We start from the raw sequence: 26,996 nt of genomic DNA on the forward strand, positions 1-26,996 counted from the left end.
TAGTGTTACACATCGCTTCTCCTAAAAAAAATCAATGCACAAAACCCCAGCTTTCTTTTCAGATGGTAGGGAAGGCTAAAAAAACCAGAGGTCTGGATTTTGGAAAAAAAAACCTTATCAAAACAGTATTTAATTGCTTCATTAAGTCCTAAAATTTATGTTAGCGTAGGACTTCTTGTGAGCCAAGCCTACATCCACAAATCCATTCATGTGGCTACGATGTCTAAATGCTAATTTATGTAAAGAACCAAACTGGTGTGGCAGCGCTGGGTAAACAATTATTTTAATGCTGGTAAAACCAGAAAATGTTCTTCTTTCAACACAAGTTATCTGTCAAAGGCACACAGATATTTTAACACTTTTTCTCAGCAAGGAGTCGGTTCAAGTCCCATGAAGGATTCCACAATATGAAGTAATTTTGCAAGAATATATTGACAAAAAGTCCTTCCCTAAAGTAAGAACTGTCTGGGACTTTGTCATGGAGAGTTGCAATCTGTTGCTGGTACCAACCATTGGTATTAATCTCCATTGTTAGGTATAAGAACTTTTGATGCCATGAGAGCTATGTTGGTTGACAGTGAAGAGCACCTTACTTTTTATAAGAGCTGGAATTTTATGAAAAAGGGAAAGAAAGAAAGGAAAAAAAACCCAAACTAGTTAGGCTGCTTCTGTCTTTCTCCTTTTTCAGAGCAATAAGTTGCTCTTTTTAATCTGAAAATGACTTCTTTCCCAGTAGTCTTAAATCCTCAGCTTCAAAGAAAACCATTGCCGTGGGAGCAAGTCAGCCGTGCCCATGTGAAGATTTTGTGTGATCTCTTTACAAGCCTACAGTGAAACAGAACTCTTAAAATTCCTTCCACATCTCAGCATGTGGGAAGCACAGACTTACTTTTTGCTGTGGTTGTTGATGCCACAGAGCAGGCCAGCCAGGCTCCCAAGGCACAAACTGCTGCTGTTCTGTGCTGTGCAAGGAAGGCTCCATTCCCTCCCAAGGACATCCTGCAGAATGTACGTGTGCACACCTGTCCATGCATTTGCATGTCTGAAATTAGCCCATAGCAAATTTGATGGACTGCTTAAAATAATTCCTGTATTGCACTCGACTTTTCCTTTCAAGGATACTGCCCATACAATTAGCTTCTGACTAAAGCAAGTGCTAGCTAACGCCTCTGGAGAGAACTAAGGGAAGTAAATTTTCTAGCTTATTTACCTGATGGATGTGTCAGCACTTTGTGTATTGACAAATTCCTCTTTCACTTGTATGAATATTTCTCTCCACTTGTTAGCAAAATTAATTATTTTAAAATAATAGGATGTGCCTGTACAAGTGTTGCTAAGACAGATGGGAGGAGCTGCAGCACCAAAGCTATCCACATAACTAATGAGATACAAAATGAAATTAAAGGAAAGGCACTGGGTGCTCTTAGTTGCTTCAACTGCACAAAGCTTATTTATATGTGTGTACAGTCATTTTGAGTCAGTGGCTGAGTGAAAATAGGCAAGCCAGAGGTAAGATATTTATGGTAAATTTGATGTACATTTGTATATGCAGTCTTAAAATTCCAGATGCTTTAGCAGGACCCTGCAGAAGCAAAGGACGTGCCATGCTAGTGCTACACAGAAGTGATGGATGCAAGAGATCCTGATCCTTTCTCACATTTGCTGTATCTCTGCACTTGCTGAAAGATCAGCTGAAAGCACAAGTCCATTGCAATTAAGTAATTGTTATTTTTTAACACAGTTGTTGGTACTGTAAATTGTTCTGTGCAAGTAATAACAGTACATATTATACAAAATATCTACTTTTGAAGGTAGCTTACTGGGTTTTTATTTCCTTTGTAGAAAAAAAGTTCATCTAAGCTTTTTTTTTTTTTTGTTACATTCAGGATATGCCATTAGATAAATTATTCTTCCCTAGTTGGCTTTAAAAAAGTAATCCAAAGCATATTTAACAGAGAAGAAATAAATCTTTTTGTTCTGATGTAAAGAAGTTATGAAGCATTTCTGAATATTTCATGTTAACTGAAGTGGTCTTCCTGTGGTATTCCAGTCCTCATTCTGCAATGGGATTTTTATGAGGTAACCTAGATTTCATTGTCTGTTATCATGGATAAAATATTCTGTTAATGGTACGCTTTTTCCTGCACAACAAATGCTGGTCAGATTCCTGAGATCTGTCATATTGTGCTTGTGTTGCCAAGTGTTAAAGCCATTTTTATTTCCTGCTGTTGGAGAATTAGCAGCAATAAATGTCAGTTGTCGTGATACAGAGCTACTTAAGCAGGAATTGACTTGTGTCATCCAGAAACTTGGAATGATACAATGAATTTAGAGGCAAAGCTTGGTAAAGCTTAAATATATATTCTGTATTTTATTACATGATAAATTTACAAGTCTAGTCACCTTTCCCCTAAAATTTATGGAAAAAGAGATATATTTAAGAAATATAAGGTACAGAATTTTCAATAAGTGCCAATATCAATGTGCCATAAGCATCCTGAGGGGGTGACAGTGCAGGAAACCTGTGTGGGACTGTGCAATTGGGTATGAGGCCTTTGACACTGAGACACATTTTTTACAGTAGGAATTTAATTCATAAGAAGTCTGGTGTGCCTTACTTGAGTGCATAAAGAGAAAATGAAACCACCTTTTTAATGCTCTTAGGCCCTAATTCTCCCTGGACACGCTGGGAAGTCGGTACGAATCGCTGTGTGTTCACTGAAGGCACTGAGGTTACTCACTGTTAAGCAAATACAAATTTTACAGAAAGAACAGGTGGTATTTCATATAGTATAGGATCTTTGTGTTTGTTTTTAATTTCCTGTACCTTTAGTATTTCTTTCTGGCATGTTTGAGGACCTCTGCATTTTTAATAGTTGGACCTTTTCAAAACTAAATATGATGCCTTTACCCGGTGCTGATCTATTTTCTGTTTGATCTTAGAAATCAAACTCCTTACATGAATTGAAGGATTTCTGTGCATAGACACGCATTACAAAGAACTGTATGTGTATATATATATTTTTTTTTTATTGTCAGTTGGACAAATTCTGTTGTTTTTCTATGTTTTCATGAGCCTTGTACGAGGTCAACTCCAGCTTCACCAAGTTTAGTTGGAGTATGAGGAGAATATGAGGATTTGAATATTTAGGAGAGCTTTTTTCTTTCATGGTACCAGAAAGCAAAGCATGAAATATGTGTTACATATCTTTAAAATCAATTATGTGTGAATCATTTAAAAAAAAATTAGCATTCATATCCATCTTTTCTTTTTGTTTGTTTGTACATTTCAGTCATTATTTCTGTATTGTATGCTGCTGAGCATTCAAAGTGTAGATAATATGATTATGACGCAATTTAAACTACAGATTTGTATTTCTTTGAAGTGCTCTACCAGAATGAAAAGTCTTGAATTTTTATGAATGTAAATTTGCTTGTATTTAAGAATATGGTGCTTTTCCCCCCACTTTACAACAGAATTGTTACCAGTGACATTTTTAGGTACCTTAGTTCCAGATTTTAATGGAAATTACATTGCTTCTCATTTACTGTAAAACATGCTTTGTGGGATAACAATAGTGCATATGTTCCATATTTTTAAATAAAGTTGAATATCACTTGTATGTCCTTCATACAGCAGCTGTATCTTTAACTACTACTATAGTTTTAGTTAACACTAAAATAATATAGTAACATCATGAGTATGCCAGATATCTAATGTCATGACATTGCACAAATCATAGTACATTTAAAAGAAATAACATGATAACATTGTATGGACTGCATAGAGGGAACAGAGAACAACAGCCTTTGATTTGGGCATTTTGGGTTACCCTGCCAAACCAGAGATGATGTTAGGTTTGATTTCCAGAGGGGGTGAGTGGCCCTCAGCTTCATGCTCAACTTTCTGAAGCACCAAGCCTTGTTCTGGTATTCACCCAACTACAAAGTTGGATGAATAACTTGCTGTTTCCTTGTTCCCTATTTGTCAAAAAAACCCAAACCAAATCAACTAACCACAACACTAACAACAACCCCACCCAAATTCCAATCCTAAAAAAAACCCTCCAAAACCCAGAAAGACCCCAAACAAACCAACCCCAAAGCCTTCCTCAATTTTAATGGTACTGTGAGTATAGCAAGAGAATAAAAGCATGTATCTAAGTAATGGATGACAATAGTCTGGACACAGAACCCTACTGACAGAGCAAGATTATCATCTGGCACTGTTTTCAAAGACATTTGAGTAGTGATCTTTGTTCACAGACTTAAAAGTGGCTATGACAGTATTTTTTTCTGAGGTATATTCTTTATAAAGAATTATATAATAGTATTCAAGTTATTAATAATCACCTTACTGTACATACGGATGTACTAAGACTGGTCTTGAAAATCTTGGTCCCATGAAGCAGTGGAATAGGGCCACTGATTTAAAGGAGGGCAAGTCATCTGCAAGCATCTCATCACATTTAAAGTATTACTTGAAAAATGTATTTAATCTATCAGCTTACTCATGTGGAGGACTAGGGTCCTCACATAAAGGTTTACATTCGTTTTTCTGATGGCTATAAATGAAAATTCATGCATAGCTTTGTAAAGTAGGACATGTAAAATCCATGAAATAACCTTCTTCATTGTACACACTTTCATAGGAAAAAAGAATATGCCAGTTTAAATATGTTTTAATGCAGTCTGAGTGTAATTTCCATGTGCTATTACCATGTTTTCCACAGTACACTAATACTTGCTGCTCAGACAGCATAAGATCATTGACCTACCCTGTGTGTGAAAGCAGAAGGGAAATTTCACTTAGGAAGGCAAATAAGGATTGTAACCAGTAGTTTTGCAGATGACAGGGAAAAAAACCCCACTTGTTGTTCTAATTGTTTCAAGGGGGAAATACTGTAGCAACAAATTTTTTTTTTCTTAATTTGTTACAGGTAATGGATGACATGTTTATGATAGCAGAACGAAAAAGCGATCATGAAATTTCACCAACCTACTCCACTCCTGGGCCCTGCTGGTTTCCTTATACTAACCAGGTGCCCCAGGGTGAAGTCTCAGAGCAGGGTTCGGCAAGCAAGTCTCCAAACTCTGCATGTGTTTCTGTTTATGAGGGTGGGGGAACATTATGCATGGACCTTCTAACTGTTTTTTGTGTGGATACAGATGAAGTAAACCTTTAAGTAATCTGTAAATACTCTGCTCTGACATCTGCTGTGACCCTGGAGCTGTGGTCAGGGACACAATTTGTATTTATTTTTATTCATCTTGGACTGTGGTTGTGTCTACTACGGGGTCTGCCTTTGATCTCTGACAGTCATTATTTCCCCCCACCCCATTCAAGTCCAACCTTGCCTTGCATCTGCCTCTGTGGCCCCTCCAGTCATATTTTCCTCTCCCTTCTCCTCCAAGGAAACCCTCAAATTGCAAGGAGTGGCTTTTTACAGTTCATTGTGAGCAGAACCACACACACGGCAGACATCAAGTTTACCATTTTTCATCCCTTTGCTAGCAGCATGGAGAGACCTGCGCCTTCCCAATGTGCTTCACCTGTGGCCAGAGAGAGACCGCCTCTCTTTTCCACAGCGAGGTAACTTTCGGTGTGGCAGGCTGCTACAAGTGCAACAGTCTGACGTAAAAATATGTTTTTGCTGTCTCAGGCCAGCACCGTTCAGTGCCCCAGTGCAGCCCCGGGGTCACCTGCGGTACCGCCCGTGCTCCGCTCTGGCCGCCCGGCTGTGGGCCCCAGGCAGCCGCAAACAGCCGGACCTGTGCAGAGCCTCGCAGGGCGAGGGGCAGCGGGCACCGAGGAGCTGCCTCCAGAAGAGCCCTGCCCCGGTGTCCCCGAACGCCCTGCGGCCGCAGCCCCGCTCCGCACACCGGGTTTCCAGCGAGGAACGGAGCGTGGCGGTGGGAGCGGCCCGGCCCCGGCCCCGGCCCCTCCCCGCCGAGGCGCCCCGGGGCCGCCCTGCGCCGCGCCCGCCCCGCCGCCGCCGCGCCCGGGCCGCTCCCGCCATGCGGCTCTGGGTGCTCCTCGGCGTGCTGCTGCTGCTGCTGCAGGGAGCGCTGCCACACGGTGAGCCCGACGGGTCCCCCCGCTTTGCGAGGCGCCGCCGGCTTCCCTTTCTCCAGCCGTAGCCGCCGGCCCGACCGTCCCGGGGACCGGGAGCCATCACGGGAGGGGGTGCGGCGGGGCTCCCGTCCCGCTGGGCAGAGGCGGAGGGAAGGCGGGTTGCTCGCGTCGTGTGAGGCCAGCAGGTCGCCGAAGCCTTCAGGCGAAAATGTGGGTTTGGGAATGGGGAGAGGCGTCTGAGCCCCGGCTGTCTGAGCCCCGGCTGCTCCTGCCGCCCGCTGTCTTTGGGGTAGAGCGTTTCGGTCCGCGTCCAGTCCCCTGTGGCGCCTGAGGAGGGGACACGGCTGGACGTGGGACAGCGTTGGGTGTGATGCTTGGATTTAAAAAACAACCAAAAAATTATGGCTTTCTGCATCGTTGTTCGATTGAGAGCATCGAACTTCACTCATAACTTGAGTATTTTGAGAAAAGTTCTCATAACTTTATTCTCACAGCCGCTTCAGGCTGTGAGAAGGTCTTGGTGGGGAAGGGACATCCGTAACTAATTTTTGATTTAGGTAGACTTTAATTAACATAAGGAACACTCTTTCCCCCTTGCAAAATGTAAATGAACTTATCAATACTTATTGGGAAGAAACAACAAAAAAGTTATTCCATTGTTTTTCACTGTGGAAGGGCTTGGGGATCAAGGCCTGCATAACGCATGGAAGGGTTTGCAGAGAAATAGGAGGCAGGCTCTGGGTGCGTGGTGAAAGGCAATTACCACAAGTACTTTAGTAGGTCATAAGGAAAACATTCTTATAAGAACATAAAAAATCCTCCACCCTAAGATAACCATAGAATTTGTCAGAGGAGGCTGTAGAGTCTCCAGCCTCTGGGAGAGTCAGAGCTCAACTGGGCATCGCTCAGAGCAGCTGAGCAGAGATGGGAAGGGAATTCCAGAAGCCTTTTCCAGCCTAGTTTTCCTCATGACTACATGCAGAGGAATTGCACTGTGGATCAGATTGATGCAGGAGAGGATTTCTGCTGAAAGATCTGGTCTGTGTATACCACATCAAGAAAAGTGGTTTCTATTTGAGAAGTAGACAATAAAAACAGAATAAATTGTAACTTGGGTTTCAGAAAGATTTCCCAAGCCGCTGTTCTTGTCAATTTCTTATGTTTATGCTGTAGTGTGACTGAGTGCTCCCCGCTCTGCTATCCAGAAACTTAGCAATGGAAGAAAGTAACCAAGTATATTTAATGAGAATTTCTCGTCTAAAGCTAAATGTAGAAGTCCTAACGTAGGAATTGCAATTTCAGAATAGTCTTCCTAATTTATCTTATATTGATTTATGAACTAATGAAACATGCCCCTCCAGATTGGCACTGTGTCTGGATGATTAACTTCTTGTTTGAAGTATCACAAATGATGAGATGTGTCCAGCTTGTTCTGTTACATTACTTGTAATCACAAAGACTCTTTCCTCATATAGTAATCCTGCTGGTTAATTATACTTCATGGTAATCTCACAATTTATTTTTTATTTATATTTTACAATTTATTTTTAAAATGTATGGTAAACTCGCAATTAATTTATTTTCCCCTCAAGGAAGAATTAATCAGTATAAGTTGAGAGAGTTCTCAGTCTCTGATGGTGCCAAGATGTAGCATGGGACCTGCCTTGTGGGGTGGGTATGTCTGGTGGACAGTGAAGGTGACTCCCTTGTACTTGTAGGAGACCAGGCTCACTTATATAACTAACACCTATTTTGATATTGTTGTGTGGGTAACATTTGTGAGAACGAGGGGCAGACATTAAAGAATAGGGTAAGACAAACACTGTCAACCAGGAGCAAAGGTGCTGCATGATACATTTCTGTGGCATATGGATGCATAGTCGCCTACTTTGGCATGATGAGTTATTAGGGAATGTACTGCTGTAGCTGAAAATTAGTACAGTGCCTCTTTAGAACCAACTTCAGGAGCTGATCGGTGGTAGAGATGAGGCATTTTCTCAGTTAATATTTTTTCTAATTCTTAATTTTATTATATTTTATTATATAATAAGGAATGCTGTTGCACTAAAGCAGTGCAACATTAGGCAGTGCAATGTTATTGAAACAGTGAGGGCTCAGTGCATACCTCTGGTGAAAGAGTGAAATATCCCAAACGTGGCATATTCATGTGCTTGCATAAATGGGCTGGTTGACTTTGTTCCCTTTCTTGGGAAAATCTTGCAGATTGCATAAGGAATTGGATGATTCTTGGTGGTGGTTTCTGTGTTCCTGGAGGGCTTTTATTGTGTATCCTCTTTACCTTGGGTGATACTGTAGCAGTTAATTTTGTTACCTGGCATAAAAAGACTTAATTCAGGTAAGACAGAAGTCCGGATTGTGAGGTGCAAAAGAGGTGCTAGTAGTGGTGCTAGAAGTGGTCAGTAGACATCTGGAAAGACAAGGGAGTGTCGGGGAGGAGCGTGGCCACAGCTTGCTTGGAACTCACCCCTTTGGGAGGTGCAACAGAGGCAGAACCGGGTTTTCTGTGTAGGAAGGTAAGAGCTCATCGGGTGTGTTTCTGAAATGCCCCTGCTGTCACCTGCAGGGAAGGACAAGGTCAGGCAGACAAGGCTCTCACTGAGCGGCTGGGAGTGTGGTGTGGGAGGAAACTGTGAACCCGCTGAACTGCAGAAACACGAAACAGAGGGAGCTTGTGTGGAGAGGAAAAACTTAATCTTGAGAAAATCAAAACCAGGCTTCTGGCACTTAAAATTGGAAAGCTTTCATAGGGGAGTCTTTAACAGTTTCTTAAAGGCAGGGTCTCGGGTGTGGCAGAGCACACAGTATGGGATGAAGCATTTCCTAGGGATGAGGTTGCAGGGTCCGTGTGCCTTAGAAATAATGTCAGGATCGAGGTTGGCAAAAAGCAGTGGAAATGTCAAAGAGTAGTTGGAACAAATTTCAGTAGGGTTTGATGGGGGGGGCAAAGAAAAGGGATGGCTGAACCAAAGCTTGTGTGCTGCTACAGAGTCATCTGGAGAGCTCAAAAGGAACTGGAATGGCCAGTTTGAAATGGGAATGCTTATTCAAAAGGCTGGTGGGGCCTGTCAGTGGAACCTCCCAGTACTAATGCACAGTAGTGGGATGGAATTCCACTAAGATGGAATAGCTTACCCCAGGGAGAAGTGGCAGTATGTGTTGAAGAAAACTTTTGTGTTAAATCTGTTTCCTGGTGGGTTTTGGTGGTAAAAGTCTCCGGGGCTGAAATGCCAGCCCTGTGGAGAGGAACCAGCCTGGTGACTGACCACCCAATGTGTAGGGACTGCTCTGCTAAGGAAAACCAGAGGGGCAGCAGGATAGAAAAGCAAAAGGAAGCATAACTTCCCCTCACATGGGCTGGGTCACACACGTCGAGGTGTGGTGCAGAATGCAATTGTTTAGATGGCCACAAATAATGACTTGGAGCAGCTATTCAGAGAGCCCCTCAGAAGAGCAGCAATTCTTTACTTGCTCTGGAGCAGTACTCAAGTAATTGGATTCAGATGTTGTTGTGGAAAGGCCTGACTGTAGTTCTAGTATTCTTTCAGGAATAATAAAAGACAAAGAAACCACTGATGTGTTTAATTTTGGAAGGGGGAATTACATAAGAGGAGGAGGCTCCTTAATTCACATGTGGGTTAAATATAAAAACCAGAATAAAGCAGACCAAAAGAGGTTGAGAAATAGCTTACAAATGGATAAAATCAGCCATAAATACTTTTTCTTCTTCTGATGTACCATGATGGAGCAGGGAGACATGGCTGCAGAATTTTTATGACTGGTAGGAATGGGGGATAAGAAAGAGCATCTATAGAAAGTGAAATTTAAAAATTTATCCGTGTACACCCATGTTCCCTATGGAGGTGCTTAGAGAGGTTTTAGTGGCAAATGGCGACATGATAAACATAGAAGAAACTTAGAGTGCAGTATCCTATGAAGCACTGTAAGAGCAGGTTCTGAAATATAATTTTTCTCTATGGGGAGAATCATTAGAGGACATCTCATTAACATGGCAGAAGAATCAGTGATAGAGAAAATCAGGAACATAAACTGTTTAAGTGCCAAGATATTATGATATACACCTGAGTTGTAAAAGAAATTTGAATCTGAAATTGGTGAAGCCTTAGCCCAGATACTTGTCATTAATTGTCTTTTTCCAGAGAAGGGCAGTGAAGCTGATGGAGGGTCTAGAGGGTGAGTTCTGTGAGGAGTGGCTGAGGGAGCTGGAGCTTCTCAGCCTGGAGAAAAGGAGGCTCAGTGATGACTTTATAACTCTCTACAGCTACCTGAAAGAAGCTGGTGGCAAGGTGGGGTTTGGCCTGCTCTCCCAGGCAGCAAATGACAGGATGAGAGCACAGAGCCTCAGGCTGGGCCAAGGGAGGTTTGGGTTGGACATTAGGAGGGATTTCTTCACAGTAGGCGTGATTAGACATTGGGATGAGCTGCCAGTGGAGGTGGTGGAATCACTGTCCCTGAAGGTGTTCAAGGAAAGACTGGATGGCACTGAGTGCCATGGCCTAATTGACATTGTGGGTTTTGATCAGAGGTTGGGCTCGATGATCTCAGAGCTCTTTCTTTTCCAAATGAAGTGATTGTGTCATCACTGCATATCACTATATCACATCAAAGAACTATAGCTTTCCAGTGAAGTGGAATATCCCAGTATTTTACAATATTTGGAGGAGGTAGAGGCACAAAGCCAGATGTCTGTATTCTGTAAACTGAACTAATGAATTGCTGTAAAGTCAGTATGGCTTTGGAATGACTGCCTTTTTCTTTCTCTTTTTTTTTTTTTTTTTTTTTGTTTGTTTTTGGGGTCTTTTTGTTTGTTTTTTTGTTTTTTTTTTTTTTTTCATTTAGAAGTTTTGTTCTTTGGATCTGCTGAGGTTCTGTAAGGACTTTTTGTAAGAGTGTGGCCATGGATGAGTTGGTTGATGTAGTTGGATTCCCAAAAGCTTTTATTGTAAGCCTGTTGTAAAAGATTCCTTGGGAACCAATGTGCTGTGAGACAAGGGAAGACTTCTCATGGAATAATAAGTAATAGGAAATAAAGATTAGGAATTAGTCTTTTTGCCAAATGGATAGAATTGCTTTTATCCAGCTGAATTTAACAGGGATCTTGTAAGGCACATGCTTTTCAGCATGTTTAAGTAGCTGTTAAAAGAAAAGAAAACTGTCAGTAAAGAGTTGTAGAATGATCTCTCAGTTTTGAAGAACTGGGCAGGGAAAATAGGACTTCACATTTCATGTTGGTGGATGCTGAATAGCACAAACTGTTCTAACTTCATGTATGCCTTGATGGGTTTCTACTTACGAATTTTTAACCAATACTTCCTACGTAGGAAAGTGGTCTTGGAATTACACTTGATTATTTTTTAAAAAGTCAGTTCCTAATATTGTTATCTTGAAAAGTAATGAGCTGTTTAGACAGGAAAGAAGACACCATTGATATGTACAGCTAGATCTGAGCATACCTTGAACCCGGTGTACAGTCTGCTTTTCTGTTCTTGCCATCAGGCAAATGTGGTGAAACTGAACTGTTGTAAGATGCATTTTCTTTACAGGAACAATTGGAGTAGGACTTGTCAGTCTGGAAAGAAAATCAGTCAAAAACCTTGAAGTTCTGTAAAAGTATTTGTGTTGGAGAGAATGTTATTGGAGAAACATGAATATTTATTTTTTATTTAATACAAAAACTAGAAAGCATCTGGTATTTATGTGTCATTTGTGTAATTTTCAAAATTGACCAGACAAATCAATGAAGGAAAACATCCAAGGACAATATAAAAAAAAATACAAGAAAACCCCCAAAACCAGCCAAGCACAATAAAATGATGACAACTGTGGTTCACAGACCCCTTGAGCTAAAGGTTGTTGGAAGCTCAGGAGAGTAGTATCAAAGGAGCAGAGTGGTTGCCCTGTTCCCTGATTGGCATCTGACACTAGGTGGTGTCAGTGCAAATCATTTTGGCCTGACCCACGGTAGCCTTTCTAATGCAACACAAAGAAAAAATGCTACAAACTCCTGGTTTTTACATTTGTGCTCACAAGGCACTGTGTTGTTTAAAAGAAATGTGTTGTGCATCAGCCTGGACTTGGAGAAGTCAAAGCTCACTCACTGCAAGGTGTCCAGCTGGGGATTGAGGAGCGTCACAGGAGCCATCAGTGGCAGCAGTCTGGAAGTCCTGCTGTTCATACTGGCAGCCTGTACCAGTTGAAATTATGCTGAGTATAGGAGTGTGCTGAGTTTTTCATTCCAGAGGGAGCCTGTTGATTGATTTGTACAATGAAATACCTCGGTGTTTCCATGTGGAAAACAAGAATTAGATGTCAGGTACAGTTAGTGGTGTTTCTGGTGTCTGGCAAAAGCAGTTTTAGGCTTGTCTCACAGAAGGACTGTGCTTCCTGATGTCAGTTAAAGTTGGAATTTTTTGTTTGTTTTTATTTTTAAATATTTGAGACACCTCACTTTTTCTTTCTGTTTCCTTTGTTTGTTAAGGCAACTGGGCATCCTTGTCTCTAGGAGGTAATAAAATCTCTTATTATTTGTCTCTAAATAAGATTCTGTCTTCATCTGGCTGTCAAAATAAATGGCTCTTACAGAGAAGTGACAACTTAAGTAAGTCACCTTCAAGTGACTGAAGTATCACTTGCATTTCAGTAATTACTGTAAACTAAGAAACCTGCATCACTATTAGTATTTTATAAATTGCCATGAAGTTTTATACTTGTGAGTTCTTCATGTGTCCCTTGTGGAAGTGTGGTGTGTGAAGAGGCCATGCAGAAGTGATGGGCACACAAATGTGGAGAGCTGGTGTAGCACTGAGCACTGCATGGCAACGCCAGGAGGTGGAAATGACAAAAGTGGCTGCAGATAGAAGTGCTGTATTTCTTTCCCTTACCATTTGTAAAGTTTTCATACCTTTCATATTTCTCTGTTTATGTAAGTGTATATTTTCCACATGTTCTTGAAAGCTCTCTTCTTTTTTTCCTTTCTCCCCAGGAAAATGGGTCATGGCAGACTTTAAAAACTTAAGGAAATTAACTCTTACTAAGTTCTATGCGTCTTTTCTAGGAAGAATAAAAGTTCAGTTATTCTCTGGGATAATAAAGATTTTTTTTTCCCCAAAGGACTATATAAACTTTTTTCTAATCAGTAACATTGCCTTCTTTTCTTTATTTTACCAGTCATTGGACAGCCTGCGAAGAGTAAGCGTCCCAAAGAACCTGGAGAAAACAAAATTAGGCCTGTTAACAAGAAAGTAAAACCCAAGAATGCCAAAATGAAGGAGAGAGAGTCTGTGGACTCCTCTTTGAAGTCTCAGTCCATACTGACACAGGTGATGGATAAAGGTCATTTCCAGAAACTAGCTGCCACCATAAGCCTGGCTGCAGGACAAAGCATAGAGCTGCGATGTAAGGGGAGTAATGTTACGTGGAGCTATCCTTCTTACTTAGACACCTTTAAAGACTCCAGACTCAGGTAAGCTATTTTTCATTTTTTGCAGGAAAAATGCAGAACATTTTTTCTCTTACTATGTTCAGCACCACTGGTGTGTTAGTTTGTTTGTGTGTTCATCTACATTTTTACAGTCGCAGTGTTCTATTTAATAATTTTTAGTGTCCGCAAAAAGGATGAGCAATTTTTAGTCATCACCGTTTGCACTGTGAGATAGTCTTACAGCATGTGAACTCTGTTTCCTTCAGATGAATCTAAAATGAAGATGTTGTTCACCATTTGCTCCAGCCACAAACAGGGAACCATGTTAGGGTTGGTCCAAAGTAAAACTCTCAAAATGTGTGTGTGGATGTCAGGTGCTCACTACCAACTCTGTTGCTCTGCAGAGACCTGCTCTGTGTTGGGCTGTACTGCTTGCTAATGTGGCTACCAGGTAAGGTTGTAAGGTTAATTTCCTGAAGAGACTCAAACCCACATCTCTTAACTAGCAAAAAATACACCAGCCTTCATGCTAAGGAGCATGTGAGAGTAGTGGTTCAGTCAGAGTTGCCTTTGCAATGAAATTGCAGGGCTTGTGTTGCATCCGAGTTTAGTGCTGAGGGTTATTACTTTAAAGTGAGGAAAGCTTTTTCTTTTATCTTGTGACATCTTAATGAAAACTGCAGAAAGATTTGTTAGAGCAGGAAGAGGAACAGACTGCCCCACCAGCCGAGTGTCCTGTTGCTCTGAATATCTTTTCTGAGACTTTCCATACATTACCTTCCTGGTTTTTTCAGGGTAGTACACATAGCTAAATGTAGATTAAATGTAGTCATTTAGTTCTGTATTAGAAAGAGGAGGGGCATATAAGGAGCTTAAGGATGTCTTGCACAGGCATTTTATTGCTCTGAGAAGTATTTGTTTTCAGTGTCTGCTTTATGGAGACTGTGAAGCACTGTGAGTGATACCCAAAGAAAGAACAGTTAGGAGCTTTTCTTGGATTATTAGGTGAGAGGGACACAGAGGTACGAGTCAAGATGTCAGCTCTTGTCCTGTTGTTCCTAAATGAAGTACAAGTGAGTGTGCTTTCACTAAGTCACTCAGGTTATCTGAATCTCAGTGTTCATTACTAGTACATTATTTACAGGTGTGATGTTACCTTAAAATCACTCCCAGTTAATTAGTTTTTCAGATATATACTTCTTCTTTCCACTTCTGTTTCCCAAGGGGAGTGTTGATGAATGGCAGTTACCCACGGTGATCTCTAGCACATCCTCCTGTAATTCATGAGCCAGTTCTCTGTGCATTGTTTGCATGTCCCTTGCTGGCCGAGGTGCTCAAGGACTGCCCTGGCTGAGTGCAAGGCTTCTGCCACAGTAAGTTACAGCAGCAGGCTGGTTCCTGCTGCTGGCTTATCCCAGCAGTATCTGTCCAAAGGCCTCTTTAACCTGCTGCTGCTCGTGCTTTTGCAAGGAACGCTGTTCCATCCCGGTTTCTTTCAGCAGGTGGCGTTTATTAGCTGCAGCACAGGCTGCCCTCCAGCAAGCGGGGCTGGATGAGCACGCCGGCAGGGAGTGCGCGTGTAGTGGTGGTGGTGTTGTTCTTAATGCTGTGTGCATTTGCAAATAGGTTGCTGGTGTGGTTTGGTCCTGTAGACCTCCAGGCCATGCCATCTGTGTGTCAGAATCTGGCATTGAAGAAGGCAGGGTGAGTATTCAGGGTTTTTGGAGAGGAATCTGAATGCTTCCTAATTAGTTATTTGATTGTGTATTCTTCTCATGCAAAATTAAGTTCCAATAAATTGAGATAGTTTGGGAAAATAGAAAAAAGATATTTATGTCATGATTGTGTAATTTTCTGGTTTCCAGTTTGAAGTAGTTTGGGATCCTTCAGTAATTTACATTTTTGTACTCAGTCAAGTTAACAGTGGTAGTTTAACCATACAACAAAAGGTGGCTGCGCCACATAAAATAAGTGCTGTAAAACATTTTGACTGGGGAGATGTAACTTGCCTAAACATTTCTTTTCTTTTAGAACTATGTAAGGCATATACTTAAGGATCTGTATTGAAATATAATGGTCATTGCTTTTGAAATAAGTTGTTAAAGCAGTAAGGCTGTGTTTGACTAAATAATCACTTTTGAATATAAGCAGAAGATCCTAAAATTAACTAGAAAAACTGAAAACATAGATTAGAAGCAGATTTCAGAGTCACAGAATGGTAATAATTTATGGAGACATTGACAACAGAATCCTGTGCAATGTCTCCATTGTTACATTTTGATCACGTTTTTAGCATGGCTTTGCTAATTATCTCAAGGTCTTTGCAGTAATAGGTGCCTGTGAAACAAAGTCTGCTCTACAGAATGTGAAATTAGAAATTTGTGTCCTGTGGTTTCAGAAAGGTTTGATGGATTTTAACTCGAAGTACCATAAAGGTACCATGTTACTCAGCTCAGCTGGCAGTGTTTGTGAGTGAGCTGGCAATAGAAAAGGTCAGCATAGCTATGACCTTTCCAGAGGAGCTCAGATCTTCCTCATGGAATATGCACACCATGCACCAAGCATCAACTGCAACAGGCAATTTAAAAAGTTTTATTAATATGTTACTTTCATTATTTTAAAACAAACTGATGAATATAGGGCAGAGGGGGGAGATGCAGAAAATTTATTAGCAAGTAATAACCTGCAGCAGAAATTGTTTAATCTTCTAGGTAGATATATGTCCAGTATCTTCTAACATTTTTGAGTACTTGAAGATCAAGTATAAGATAATCCCCTCATTACCAGTTAGTGAGGTGTGGGGCAAAACCCAAGCTAATTAACTGGGCTTGGCCTTTTTTACCTCAGATTTCCATGTAGGTCTTGCTGGACTTGGGGCACTGGTGCAAACCAGAATTGATGGCAGCAGCAGGGGGATGTGGTGGGGCCAGAAGGAGGTAATGGAAAATGTAGAAGGAGTGGGTTGGTGTGCAGAGGAAAAGTGAAAAGGAGGAGAAACACTGCTGATGAGATCCCTGCAGTTGCTGGGGACTAATGACTACAGTTCTTCTGTTCATAGCAACAGATGCTCAGGCATCCAGTTACTACTTTTCCCTTAAATAATAGAAGGTGTGTACAAATTCAACTACTCTGGCATTTTAGCTTGCAACTAGTTAAATTTAGCATAAATGTAATGTGTTTTCTATGGGTGGTTGCAAAAAGAAGTAAGGATAAAACCCAGATGTTTTGCCTCCATTCTATGGTTACCACATTTTAAAGTCACCCATATGGTAAGGAGAGTACAGCAATCTGGGGAACAATATGCCTTTTCTAAAGAGGAAGATTTTTGTTAGAAAAGCCATTTCTGTAGTATTAGTGGCTATGCTTTCATTGAACTTGTCCTTGTAGGCGTACTCTACAACCTGGTAAATGAAATATTTTACTTGCTGTACTAGAGAGTCTCAGTTTTTAATGGGTCTGGAGCTGTTACATGTGCTATAATTATCATATCTGAGGGAGTGAGAGATGCTGGGTGAAAAGGAGGAGGAGGACTCTTTGGCTGCTTCTTGCTGAGATTGAGCAGAAATTCAGCCTTTCCACTGCTCTAACTGGAGTACACAACAGTACACACTGAGACAATTTACTCAGCTTTAGAGACTGTAGTGTGCCATACAACTCTTGAGAGAAAGCTTGAATCATGCAGACATGGTTCCCAGCTTAAGGACACACATAAGCTTTCTGCAGAACTTCAGCATTATCTGTAATGCTCTCTTGCTTTGTGCAGCACTTAAATACCTTTTGTCTGAAAACTTTGGGTGCTGGCAGAACGGGCCAAAAACATTGGTGGTGTTAACAGTCAGAGGCTGCTCTTGCACCCCTAGTATGGAAAGGCTGGAATGCTGTTTTGTAAGACTGTGAATAACAAATTAATAACTGGAGGCTCACCCAGAAACTGGATCTACAACATAAGAGAGGGATAAGAATAAGGGCAGGAGGATTTTCCCTTTACTAAAGCTTTATAGCAGAAAGCTGCTCTGACTTCACACAGTCTCTGTGCTGCTTGGCTGCAGCCTGGGTCTCCTCTGATGAAGGCAAGCTGCTTTTGACTTTGTCTGATAAGTAAACTGACACAAAATGGAGCTGCTCTGATGGAAGAAGCTGGAGCAAACAGCTGGACGTGCATCACATGTACATTCCTGTGAGAGGAGATGTCTGCACAGGAGCACTCCCACAAATATTGAGGAAACTGGGTGTGGTGGGGCCCAGAATTAGACTGAAATTAGACTGCTTTCACTGAATGCAGTGAATGCATCCCACAGGCTTAGTGCGATGTCACTTGTGCTCATGTGTATAACTGAATTTGATTTTGCTGCTTGTGCTTTGAAGTTTTAAAGCTAAGGATTTTTTCTTGTGTAAAACAGCAAGATGTTATGTTCCTGTCCTAGTGAGTGTGTATTTGACATAAGCTCTCTTTTGTCAGTATGAATGCAACTACTTGAGAGTAGTTGGGTAGATGCTCTTTGAGTGAGGCTATGTATACTGTCTTTGTAGGGATTTTTTATATAAATATATTTTTTAGCTTCTAAATGTAGCATGGTTTTCTCACAAAAAGTCTTCTGAATTTTATTTAAAGTTTAATACGATGAATGCATGGAATAAGATTTTGGGCTATGTTTCTAGTTTCTTTAAACAGTCTGGTAATGTTTGTATATACATGCATGTTTGTATATACAACATTTTTGCTTTGTGACATCTACAATGCCGCAAGGTTTTGGCTTCTGGGTCAGATTTCCCAGTATCTAAAATACTAATAAAATACTAATGAAATTATACATTTCCCTGGAAATATTGGTTAGCTGCAGGATTTACCATTTATACTTTATTTTATATGGCTTGTTTTGTCTGCTTAATATGGTCATGTCTCAAGTTTCAACACCTGCACTCTCAGATGCCAGGTTTTGTTATTGCATGTTTGTGGATGACTGCCTTGCTAGGTTATTACTGAATAGCTTGTTCACAGTTAAGAAGAACACACTGTACAATAATTAATTAACTCTGACCTTATTTTGCTATCTGTTGGGATTTCAAGCTATAGCTCAGTGTCTGCATTAATGATTGGAGGCAGAAGAGTTCTGGCATAATGGTTGCTCTGTATTGTAGACATTTATTACTTGATCTTTAGACAACATTTTATTCTGAGGTTGTCATATAGCCTGTGAAATGTGAACTGTGAAACTAAACAGTAATAATACAGACTAGGACATGTTTTGGGTTTATCTTTTCTTCCATTTGGGTATGATACACAGCATGTTCTCTTGCAGATAGGAATCTTTCAAAAGTTATCCAAAAACAGAAGATAGTTTGTAATGTGAGGTAGTGCATATATTAAAAATGGAAAGGCTAATGCACCATAGTAACATGATTCTAAAAAATGGAATCATGGTTGGGTAGAGCAAGTGCATTAGTGGATAGGAATTGTGATTTGCCTGTTTATTGAGGCAGGCCTCAAAACTGCCCTGTGGTGGATCCATGTGTGTCTATGTTGGTGTGGGTGTAATGGTGTCTGAGGGCTTACTGGAGAAGGCAGCTCTCAGTTATCTGTGCTTGAGGTGTGTATTTTAATCTCTGAGCTGCTGGCCTGGCTGAAGGCTGAGATTTGGGTTATGTGGACTGCTGCTTGTGATTGCTGCTAATTGTGCAAATGGCTGGCAGAGCACCTGGGAGCCACAACTCCTGGGAAGCACAGGCAGCTGAAGTGGTGGCCTGTTTAAACAGTTATTCTGCCTGCAGGGGACAGTTAAACAAAACTCTTAAAAAAGAATAACATTTTCTTCAAAGATGCTAATCCTGGAAAGAAATTATTCAGTCAGGTATCTGCCTTACAGAAAAACTACCACAATAGTAAGGATTAGGAGGGCAATAAATATTCAAAAAAACCCACAGCTGAGTGAGTATGAGAGCTGTTCAGACTTAATGCAAAGTGTATATTTGTCCAAATCCCTTTTAAAACAGTAAAAAGAAGTTCATTATCAAATACCTAGATTGGAAAAAATCATTCCTGACTTGATTAGAAAGAAATTACCTTGTAAATAACTCAATGTCTTGCAAAGGAAAGAGGGAACCCTTCATTACCTAGATCCACTACCATGAGAGGCAGCTGGTTGAAAATAATATTTTTAAGGGTTGGAGCAGCAGCAGAGTGCATCAGTACTGCCACGTGGCTGTGCTGACAGCATTCCCTGAGACTGGTACTTGTGGGCCATTGCTTTTGCAATCCATCAAAAGTCAACCCAGTAGACTGCCAAGCACACCACCATCTGTCTGCCAGAAAGAGCCAGGAAGGTAAACTTTAAAATAGATTTAAAAATAACAAGGTGAGACTGTAGCTGATGTATTTCATAATACAGGACCTTTGCCTTTTAGAATAATTGTGAGTATCTATGTAAATGTCTACATATTTATAAATATTTGCACATTTACAAATGTCAGTCCACTGAGAGATGTGCCTGGGAAATTCAGGAGAAGGAAAAAAAAAAGGCAAATCAAGTCTGAAATAATCACACAGGCTGAATTTTGTGTAGTTACGTGATGGCACTGCCAGTTCACTTCCAGCAGTTCTCAGGGTCATGCTCTAAAACAGCCAAGGGATGTGGAGGAAACTCCAGTGAGGTGGCTTAGACCACAGGTGTACGTCTTGCAAAATTACTAAATTTGCAGGACAAATCCAGGCTGAGGTAGCAGCTCTTTGCAAGTGGAAACTTGGACTGGTATGGTAAAATTTGGAAAAACATTCACACTGAAAGCAGGCAGAAATTATTAAACTCTCAGTAGAATACCTGCTACTAACTACTTGTCAATTATCTTTGTTAGATTTTATTGAAGCAGTGTTACTACTTGTCAATTATCTTTGTTAGATTTTATTGAAGCAGTGTTACAGTATTGAAAAAGGACTGAGGTCCATGTGGGTTGATGTGTAGAATGAAGGAACAGGCTATACATGGACAAACTAGGCCAAAACATAGATGGACATATGGCCTAGAACAGTCACAGCCCATTTTCAAAGTGGAGACTTGAAGGAATCCAAAAATGAACTGTACAAGACTTTTACAAGTTCTTGTATGTAGTTAAAATCAATAAAAGTGCTCATGTAAACAATCTCTGCTGGAGCAAAAGGGGAAGTGGCAACACAGCTCTGAAAGTAAAAAGTGGTCAGTTGCAGAGAAGGAATAAAAAAATCAAAAGTGGAAATGAGCTGACAGAAATATACAAAGAAATACATTTGTGCTTGTCTTTGCCTTTTGTTTTTATTTTTCCACAGCATAAAGCAGCTTGACAGGCACAGTCTGCTGATCCTTGCAAACTCCACTGCAGCAGACACAGGTGAATACAGCTGCTGGCTTCAGCTGTGCAATGGTAACAAATGCAGGAAGGATGAGACTAGAACAGGGTCAACATACATCTTTTTCACAGGTAATTAACTCACTGGGGGATTATTAGTGGAAATATATTTGCTGGTAAGGCAGGAATAATGCTATATCAGTGATTTCATTGTCAAGATTTTACTGCCACAGTTTTCATCTATATTTAGTGGATGTTAATGAAGACTCTGCTGGTGGGCAGAATTACTTGCTTAGTGTGATTTTTTTTTGAGTCCATTTTCCCTCAGTTTATGCAAAATATCCAAAGTAAAGGATAATGCAATGAAAAGCACATACTTTATAACAGACTTTCTGAGGATTTTCTACAAAACTAGTAAAAAATGTTATAATTCTTGAAAATGTGTCTTGATAAAGAAAATAAATCTGTGCAGAAGATTCATTTTGTCATGGCATTCAGATGACCCCATGGACTCTCTCCCACTGTCACTTCATTCCAGTTACTTGCAGTGCCTTAAAAAACTCAACAAGGCCACAATTTCTCTGAGGAGTCCTTATAGCATGTTGAGAGGCAAAACACTCTTCAAGGGCTCGTGATGTCCCCCAGAGCCTGTGCACAGTTTGTGGCTGCTTGGTACAACAGAGCTGAAATCAAATGGTTCATTTTTTCTTCTGGAAAGCGTTCCGAATAGTAAAACAACATTTGATGGCTCATTAGAGCTAAAGTATTCATGGCTAGAAAACGTTTTAGTACAAAATGTTAAGATAGGATTGTTTGCAATACATTTTGGAGTTAAATTGGACCATCAGAAAGAAGAGCTTAATGTTTTTAGGATACATTCCTTAGAAAGGCTGGAATAAACTTTTCAGTCAAATTATTATATAAATGCTTGTGCTAGAAAGAGGAATTTCAGATTTAGGTTTCCAAGAAGCATGCCAATTACATAAATACTCCTTAACTGTGATTCTGAGGGCACTAAATATTTCTTCTACTTAGTACAGTAAATCAAACATTTTGACTAAAAGCATAGGTATAAAAAGTTGTAGCTTCAAAAAGTATATTTTTCTAATAGTCCTTATCTTACCAGTGGTGATGGGATCCAGATAAGTACTTGGAAGCTTACTAGAAGACATTCCAAAGATTTTCTTAAGATTAGAAAAATACTTCATTTTTAGTTTCAATTTAATGTTTCTTTAATGCAAGCAATGCTCTTTTTTCTTTTGTGGGTGCATATTAAAATTAAGCCAAAGCTTTTTGTTTTAAATGTTGCTCACAGCTATTTTCTCTTGTCAAATGTACTTTTCTTTCTGTTTAACCAAGATGTAATTATTTCTGTAATTATCTTATCTCTTCTGCACAGACAAAGAGGAGCTTTTTGTACCTACTCCCAGTTATTTTGAGATTGTCTACCTGAACCCAGACAAACCTGCAGTCATCCCGTGCCGTGTTACTACTCCTTCAGCAAAAGTGACTCTTCACAGGGAATTTCCAGCAGAAGAAATTGAAACAGATGGAACTGATATTTTTTATGATGCAAAGAAGGGTTTTGTCTTCCAGCACCCTACTTCTGATCATAAAGGTATTGTCTACTGCAAAGCAGAGTCACAGGGAGCACCTCAGATTTCCATCAAATATCACCTACTATATGTGGAAGGTAAAGTGCAGTTTTCTCTGTGCTTAAATTGACTCTTCTGCTGATACTAAGAAAATAATTTTAGAAAGTAAAATAAGTAATGTAATGGGAGTTTTAAAATCTTGATCAAAAGCATATGTGATAAAACATTTATCAAGTTTAAATTCCAGCAAGTTTCCCAGTTTAAAGGGGAAAGTTGCAGGTATAAAACACCTGTTGCATTAAGCAGACTGAGTTCAAAACTGACTCTCAATTTTATCAGTGTATTTAACTTTAGCAGCTAATTTTTTGTTTCTGAACTGTCTCAGTTCCCAAGGGCCCACCCTCAACCACCATCGCGGTGTCATCGGGTGGAGCCGGAGTTCGTGTTGTCTGCACCGTCCTTGGGGAGCCAGATGTGGATGTGAGCTTCAGGTGGCAGTATCCAGGGCAAGAGGTGAGCGGTGTATACCCCGCCTGAAAGGGTTTGTTCTTCACAAAGGCAGCATGTTGAATGCTTTTGCCAGTTCAGGCATGCTGGCAGGAGGAGGCAGCATATCCCCTTTCAACTTCAGCACTTCAGCCTATCTTTCCCTGAGAGTCTCCCTGAGAAGTCACACAGGGATGAAGCTGGAGAGCCCTCTTAGTAAAAATCAGATTCAGCAAAGCTCACTCCTCTGTCGGATTTCCATTCCAAAGATACTTTTCCTCTGGCAGGATTTCCTCAGACAGGGTCAAAGCCAAGCAGCGTCAGGAGGCAAGGCACAAGGTCCACTGCTGCCTCTGTGTTTGATATCCCTTCTTTCTCCATGGCTTGGGTGCATGAATTATCCCAGCACAGAATTTTTAAGCTTGCCAATATCCTGAAGCTGAATCTGCTTCTGCCCAGCCTCACCTGAAAGAATGCACAGGAAACACAATGTGAATCTGTGGTCTGTTTTCTTGCACAAAGTAAGATGTATCTGACTAGTATTACTGAAAGTCCCTTCACTTTTCCCTCTAACCACCCTCACCTGTTATAGCAGGAGCTCATTTCTTAATCACTCTAGACCCAGCTTGGCCTTCCAAAACTCTGTATCTCTCTGTATCTCATTAGTGTCCACCCTAGTTTTGCATCTTTCCCAGGCTGGTTTGCTGGCTGTTACTGGCCCAGCTGTTCCCAGTGGTTTTACTGCACCTGATGCATGCTGGCATGTGCATGTTTACACCTCTCTAGCACTGATAGAACATAAACAGCTAAAGCATGCAGGTTATCTCCCTTGTTTGCTGTGGATACCAGAGCTGCAGTGCAGGGCACATGGGCTGTCAACAGAGGACTACACCCTCCCACTGCTCCCACCTACGGGTGAGAGAGGCTTTGGCCTCTGGCCTGCCTCTGTGCTTATCCACTAGGGTAACCTGTCCCAGCTCCAGCTATGCCTGGGGATAGGGAGGGGAGAGTTGTGTTGGGGTTTCTGCCCCAACAAAAGGATCAAGTAAATGTCAGAGTAGAAGCACTGCATACTTGTTGAAGACTTAACATTTATTGAGAGTGTTCACATACTGCAAAGAAAAAAGGTGGGGTGGAAGGAGAAGAGACAGGACCATCAGTGATGCTGGTCATATAGACCTTTTATACAAGAAAAAGGACTGACATTGTTCTAAGATTCACGGGATGTGTCCATTGATGCTGCTGCTTTCAGTGCTGGGAGCTCAGGGGTGGTTTTGTCCCAGCCCACACCACCCCGCAGCTGGGCTCTCACCTACTGCCTGATTCCTGAGCAGAAGCAGCACATCAATCCCTGCTTGTCCCTAGGTATGGTGCATTGTGGAGACCCTCCTTTTACCTCTGTAGTCAGTAACCTCTCCTGGCTTTTCTCCACTCAGTTGTTTTTTTTTCTCTTGTTCCCCCTTTGCCACTCCCTGACAATTGCTGTGAATGCATACAGATCCACCCTTAATCTGATTCCATGCAACAGGCTTCAAAGCAGGCAGTTACTTTGAGGAAGAATGGACTAGCAAGAGCCTAACCAGGCAAACAGGGTCCACTTTGTATAGTCTTTACCTTCGCTTTCAGCAGGGTCAAGAAGTTCCACTTGCTATATTTAAGAAGTAACTTAGACTTGAATTAATTGTGCAGTATTACTTGATTGTAGATAACACTTAGTTTTCAGGCTTGGAGCAGGAGGTAGACCTTTGCTAAGTGGCTTAATTACTTTTAAAGGTTTAAGAATTTTTATTATATTTACAACTGCCAAGAGTTTTTATGGGTTTTTTTTTTTTCTGAAGCTGGTAATGCCTGCCACTTCCTAGGCATTCACTGACTGCAATGTGACTCATCCCTAAGTTTCAGGAAGACTGAGAGCTGCCTTTGTACTGGTCATTTTGCAAGTGTGAGATTGTAGCTTTGACTCTGCTTAAGTGTCTAACTTAACCTATTGCTACATCTAGCTTAAGCCTTGTAGCATTCATGTTGGTAAGTGATTAATCCATCTATGTCATGAGGCAAGGGAGGATGGTTTCCACACAGAAATCTCTCTTGCATTTTTATCCCAGCTGTTGGTATAGCAGAAGCCAGTGTGCTTAAAGCTGCTGACTAGCAGCTGCTGGATTTTGGAAGAAAAGAGACTGCCTCAGTCTATCATTGGGCCAATTTCTCTTATCCAGCATTTTGTGACCTCCTGAGGTGCCAGGCAGTGTGACCTCATAACCAGTCCATTAGAGAACTCCCTTATAGAATTTGAAAAAAAAGCACCTTTTATTTAATAACAAAAAAACTCCAAACCAAAACAAAACCAAAAAAACCCAAAAAACCAAAACAACACAAGCCATGAAAAGGCGTTATTTTATATAAAGGGGTTGGGGGGGGCAGGGGTTGTACTTTTGGCTTTGAAGTTACATATACATTTTGGAAAGCAGAATGTGAAGATTAACTCAGAAGTATTTGAGACTTATTACTGTTTGTTTCTGTGTTATCTGATGTAGTGTTTTCTAAAACTAGAGGAGGAATTAGTTTTCAGCATGTGACCTACAGCTATTCACTGTGCTAAAAGAGAATGAAAGCTCAGTCCTACCTCATGCCACTGCTGCCTTTTTTGAGACATGCCTGAAGTCTGAAAATGAGCTCACACATCTATCTTGACACCTCCCCAGGACACCCCACCTATTTGATCAGGTACCTAAAAGCAACTTTAGTTAAGTGGCCTAAAACTGAGCTCATGCACAGGCTGCAGGCAGAGCTTTGGCAGGCCCAGTTCCTGTGCTTGGAGTGGGAGAGCCATTGCATTATCCTCATTTGGCATAGCTTATTTAATCAATATTTAATGCAGCAATGTTGCTGCCACTGGCAGACACCTTCAATTCCCTCACTTAGAGCTGACTTTTGAATATAGGCTCGTACTCTCCAGCCTCCTGCTTCAAGGTGCTGGGGTGGTGTCACTAAATACACTTTGTGAAGTCACCTGTTTTATGTGGGTGGGTTGTTTTTGTTTTGTTTTGTTAACAGTCCGGGAGGCCTGTGATTATTCAAAACTTCTGGAGACTGATAAACAGAGGAATTGGCCATACTACAAGAATCTCAAAGAGTGTTCTTCTTGTGGAGGATTTTGAAGACACAGATGTGGGAAATTATGTTTGTATAGCTCAGAACCTACAAGGAGAAACAACAGTAGCTACCAAAGTTGAACTGAAGTGATAGAAAAGACTTCTGATTGTGGACTGACCTGTATGTTATTTGACATTATAGCCATTAATTTTCTTTATTAATGTTTAAATGTAACTTCTCTCTCACTGTTTGTTTTATATGTCAGTGCATTTCATGTTGACTAGCTTGACAGGCCACGACAGAGTTGACTCTGTCCAGCAGTAGTGAGTAGTGAGCTAATGAAACTACAGTGAAGCAGTAAAGTGCAGTCTGAACATGCCTAGGGTGTGTGCATGTTTGCAAACAGGTGCTCTTTGGGCTTTCCTTTGCATATGGCCTTTCCCTCAGACTCTTGCAGGAGGTCAGCCCACTGTGTGGAACCTGCAATTTTAACATTAAGAGTACTGTGCACGTTTAAAACAACAACAACAAAAAAGCAAACTAAAAAAGCCTTGTAACAAAGTTAGCCAATAGCAGTTGTTTATTTTGCAAGAATAATTAAATTTCTGAACATTATGAAAACATAAATGTGTGTGTGCTCATTTTCATAGGTGTGTAAAGACAACACAAAATTTTCTCTCCAGGTGAAGATGAATACCCTCTAGGACCTTAACATATTTTTAGTATCTCCAGAGACTTGTAAGTAGTTGGGTATGCTCGATTTTCCTTATGTTGCTGCATTCTTACACCCTTACAACATGTAGCTTACTTACTCCTCTTTAGATGTCTGGTGTTATGTTTAGCAAATTAGGTAGCAAATTATGGTTGCTAAAGGTAAAACTTGCATTTATTTATATATTAGCATTTACAGAACAAAAAGAAAACAAGGCAAAAAAGCAAACATTAGAATAATGTTCAGTTTTACAGGAGA

General features: G+C 40.8%; 1 protein-coding gene across 1 annotated transcript; it reads left to right on the forward strand.

Moving 5' to 3' along the window:
* The first annotated feature begins 6,006 nt into the window (after positions 1-6,006).
* On the forward strand, positions 6,007-26,647 carry PDGFRL (platelet derived growth factor receptor like). Its single transcript, XM_058024140.1, has 6 exons — positions 6,007-6,079; positions 13,283-13,577; positions 20,833-20,984; positions 22,252-22,545; positions 22,833-22,960; positions 25,988-26,647. The coding sequence occupies exons 1-6, from the start codon at positions 6,019-6,021 to the stop codon at positions 26,174-26,176; spliced, it is 1,119 nt and encodes a 372-aa protein (XP_057880123.1). The 5' UTR covers positions 6,007-6,018; the 3' UTR covers positions 26,177-26,647.
* Positions 26,648-26,996: the final 349 nt, after the last annotated feature.

The sequence above is a fragment of the Melospiza georgiana genome, chromosome 5, assembly GCF_028018845.1.
Source record: "Melospiza georgiana isolate bMelGeo1 chromosome 5, bMelGeo1.pri, whole genome shotgun sequence".
NCBI classification, from domain to species: Eukaryota; Metazoa; Chordata; class Aves; order Passeriformes; family Passerellidae; genus Melospiza; species Melospiza georgiana.

Excerpts from the sequence above, each read along its gene's own strand:
- PDGFRL (XM_058024140.1), top strand. The coding sequence starts at position 6,019 with ATGCGGCTCTGGGTGCTCCTCGGCGTGCTGCTGCTGCTGCTGCAGGGA. Across the intron at positions 6,080-13,282 it reads GCAGGGAGCGCTGCCACACG|TCATTGGACAGCCTGCGAAG; the intron begins GTGAGCCCGACG and ends TTATTTTACCAG. Across the intron at positions 22,961-25,987 it reads GGCAGTATCCAGGGCAAGAG|TCCGGGAGGCCTGTGATTAT; the intron begins GTGAGCGGTGTA and ends TTTTGTTAACAG.